Source organism: Quercus lobata, chromosome 7, assembly GCF_001633185.2.
Source record: "Quercus lobata isolate SW786 chromosome 7, ValleyOak3.0 Primary Assembly, whole genome shotgun sequence".
Taxonomy (NCBI): domain Eukaryota; kingdom Viridiplantae; phylum Streptophyta; class Magnoliopsida; order Fagales; family Fagaceae; genus Quercus; species Quercus lobata.
In genome coordinates this window covers 12,936,520-12,940,221 of record NC_044910.1, presented here as the reverse complement: position 1 = coordinate 12,940,221, position 3,702 = coordinate 12,936,520, and the positions used below count along the sequence as shown (strand labels likewise).

The 3,702-nt window shown below is 34.7% G+C and overlaps 1 protein-coding gene across 1 annotated transcript; it reads right to left on the bottom strand.

Moving 5' to 3' along the window:
* Positions 1-788: 788 nt before the first annotated feature.
* LOC115951609 (protein FAR1-RELATED SEQUENCE 9-like) lies at positions 789-2,771 on the bottom strand. Its single transcript, XM_031068779.1, has one exon. It carries the CDS (start codon positions 2,769-2,771, stop codon positions 789-791), a length of 1,983 nt encoding a protein of 660 aa, XP_030924639.1.
* Positions 2,772-3,702: the final 931 nt, after the last annotated feature.

The window sequence follows — 3,702 nt, the reverse complement described above, 5'->3', positions numbered from 1 at the left end:
ATGCACATGTTCAACCTAAAACCAATTGTACAGTATTCCAAGTGCATCGATCTATAAATACAGTAACAAAGTTTAACTAAAATTTTGCAATGATGTCCGGCCATTACAGAAACTCTCTAAAAGTTTTCAAGTGGTGCTTACTGCTTAGATCCGGTTCTTTCACTAAAATTAAAATTTAATTTGTTGCCATAAGGTGACAAGTGATATACCAGGAAAAACAATCACATCTTAAGGGGTCCATAATCCCTAACTCCATGCATCAAGGATAAAACAACCATGACAATATAAATTGAAAAAAATCTTTCCTCTAAGGGAAGCACTCCTACAACAAAACCGAGTATTAATGTTGATATCAAACTAAGAGACTAGATCATAAGCACCTAGCCCCAATAAATCCTTGGGATTGTTTGTGGGCACATACTTAACTATTAAGTCTAATAACTGCTAAAGTTACCAGCCTAATTTTTATAAAAGCCCCCTGAAAAATATTTAATATTATTGACCACAATATTAAGTTACTAAATTACCCACATTATTAGTTTATTACGCACAATTAGATTAAAACCCGGAAAACAACAAGAAAAATCACTATGAACTCTGCAACTACCCAATAATTTTCCCTTTTTTTTTTCTCCTAAACACATGACATTTCCTACCTCGTAGGTTAAAACAAAAGAGGATAAAGAGGAAAGGACAAAGTGGCAATGAACTTAAGATAGACAAGGGGTATAATTATTCTGACCATTTTTATTTACCAAAAATAAAAAGATTCTGACCATTTAGTATTTCTATGGAAGGCTCATGCTGGATGATGGCGGGTTTATCTTCTCTCTCACTTCATTTTTGCGTTTCTTCTGTATTTGAAATTCCATTGTCCCCTTTGATGTTTCCCCTTGATTGAGATATAGATCCTTTTCCACTTTCTCTTGCCAGTCCACACAAGCAACACTACTCGTATTTTTAACACCTTCATGGTTAACTTCAGCATCTTTTGTGTTACGATGTTCATTACCTTTCTTCAATTCATCGTTAACCTCGTTCAGCGCATTATCTAGGTAACGCTCAGCTATCTTCCGGGTCTTCTTTACTGCTACACTTTTAGTAATGAAATTTAAAGCTTTGTGCATAAATTTACTCCTGCACAAACTTTCACTGTTGTCTGCAATTTCTTCATCATTATAATCACCTTCCACCACTCCATTCTTTGCAGATTTTGTCCACCTCTTCAGAATATATTGTGGAGCTATTTGAAAGATATTCCTTATGTTAAGTACCTTCAGAGCATGAGCGCATAAAATGCCTACTGATTCAAACTTTTTGCAACTGCATGTAATTGTGGAATCTTGGGAATTAAATTCTACAGAGCTCTCTGTATTTTCGCCTTTTGTCTTGTATGTAACAATTGAACCTGTTTTTGCCATACGTTTTAATGGGACTGACATAGATTTAATTAACTCCAACCTAAATATATTGAACATTGTGGGAGTATATACACTCGCTGCCTGCTTCTCCATCCGACTGCTTAAAAACAACTCTGGCTCACTAGCACTGCAGCAAAAATCTTCATGTAGTTCTTCTCTACGCTGATGCTCTGCTGCTTTTTCATATTTCAGAACGTACTCCCATAACATCATTGCCTCACTTTTTGCATTCTGGAAAACATTAGCATTACATTCAAGGCCTTGGTTTGAGTTAATGCCAGCACAGAAGGTCATCTTACAGAATAAATAAGACCATTTTGAGCGTAAAATTTGTATATTTTGAAGCCATGGGTTTTCACGAAGATTGTATTGCTCCAATAGAGAACTCCAAGATGACTGAAATTCTCCTTCTGATTGATAATCAAAAAGGCAACAGTAGAAGTCCCTTTCAAATCCAGGGTGCCCATAATACATCGAAAGATTTTGTTTGGCATTTTGGCAAACAAGTTGCTTACAAAGGAGATGTTGTGATTTTGGCAGTGTCTCCTCTACGGCCTCAGATATTGCTGGACACTCGGTAGTAAAAATTGTTTTTGGTTGACGCCTGCCCATAGCTTCCATAAAAGTCCCAAGCAACCAAGTAAATGACTCCACGGATTCATCAAGCAAGAAAGCACAACCAAATAAGACGTGTCGTTGATGATGATTAAGTCCCAAAAATGGTGCACATATCATGTTATACCGGTCCATCTTAAATGTTGTGTCCAAAATAAGAACATCACCAAAATGGTAGTAGTCAATCTTTGACCTGCTGTCCCTCCAAAAGAAATTTGTCATGTGACATTCAGCATCAACTTGAAATGTGTAGAATAATGATAGATCCTCCACTTGCAATTTTTTTAGGTAATCTATCAACCCCTGAGCATCTTCGGGTTGTAGAATATTGCTTTTCTTAGCACGCAAGTGTTTACTATGACTCATATCACAAAATCTTGCATATGCACCAGCTTCAGCCTCTTTTGCCGCCTCGATTTCACATGTAGGTTGAATAAGTGAATCAGCTTCTGGGACTTTAGAGCACGAATCTATGTAATACCATTGAGTTGAACCTTGTAGATCATGATTATGCTCAGATATAAAGTGGGAGATCGAACACTCCTCATTTTTTAATGTAATTTGGATCATGGCCTTGCAACCTGTTCTGGTTTCTTTTCTCGTAAACTTTTTCGTATTGGTTGGTTGCTTCTTTGATCGAAACCCTTCCTTTGAACAGTAAAAGTATCTTTTTGTAAGGGATTTATATGCCAACCTTTGTACCTTGCCTTTTCTTACCTTGAAGCCTATTTCCATGGCATATTTTTTGTAAAACTTGAGAGCCTCTTACTCACTTGAAAATTTCATCCCAATTTCTGGAACATGATGAGACTCGACTTCACGGTTCCCTTCAGTTGTAATAACAAGTGATTCAGAAGATGCCTCAACCCCGCTGCTCTCTGGTGACAATATCTCATCCTCATCATCGCAACTTGAAAGGTCCGTTATCAAACCACTATTTGTCATCTGCTTACACAAAAAAGTTATATGTGATCATGATGCCAGGAATGGATTGTTCCCTATATTTATACACTTAATAGTGAACATCAACATTGCTTTTGTTAGAATTAAGAAGGAATTCTTAGTATTTGATACATGTAAAAGCATTCAAGAAATTGTATTTTAGAGTATTTGTATCCACTTGTTCAAAAAAATTTGTTTATTTTAGTATAAGAACCTACTTTTTATATTTTACGCACACACTTTTTAAAACACCCCATATCAAATGATTCAAATTATCTACTTTATACTACATTTTATTAAAATATCAATTTTTTATTTATTTCTCTTTCTTTATACACAACAGCCACCATACACTCTTTTCTTTCATCCTCGAAATATGTAAATAAAAAATAAAAAACAAAACCTAAAATAAATTGTATCAATATAAATTTACAAAATTGTTCGTAATAACCATGTATTTTCAAACAACTTTGCATAGACTGATGTGGGTAAATTTTGAGCTTGACGGGATAAAGTGTAAAATTTGATACTTTTTTATTATACAAACACTAATATGAATGATTTTATATAGACAAACATGAGTGTTGTATAAATAATAGAAGTGCAATATAAGTAAAGGCAAAAGTTAAATATAATACCTTACAGTATTTTTACTTAGGCTCCCAATTAAATCATCACACATGTCTAACTTACCAGCCTAAACAAAGTCAAAATATCTCCAACA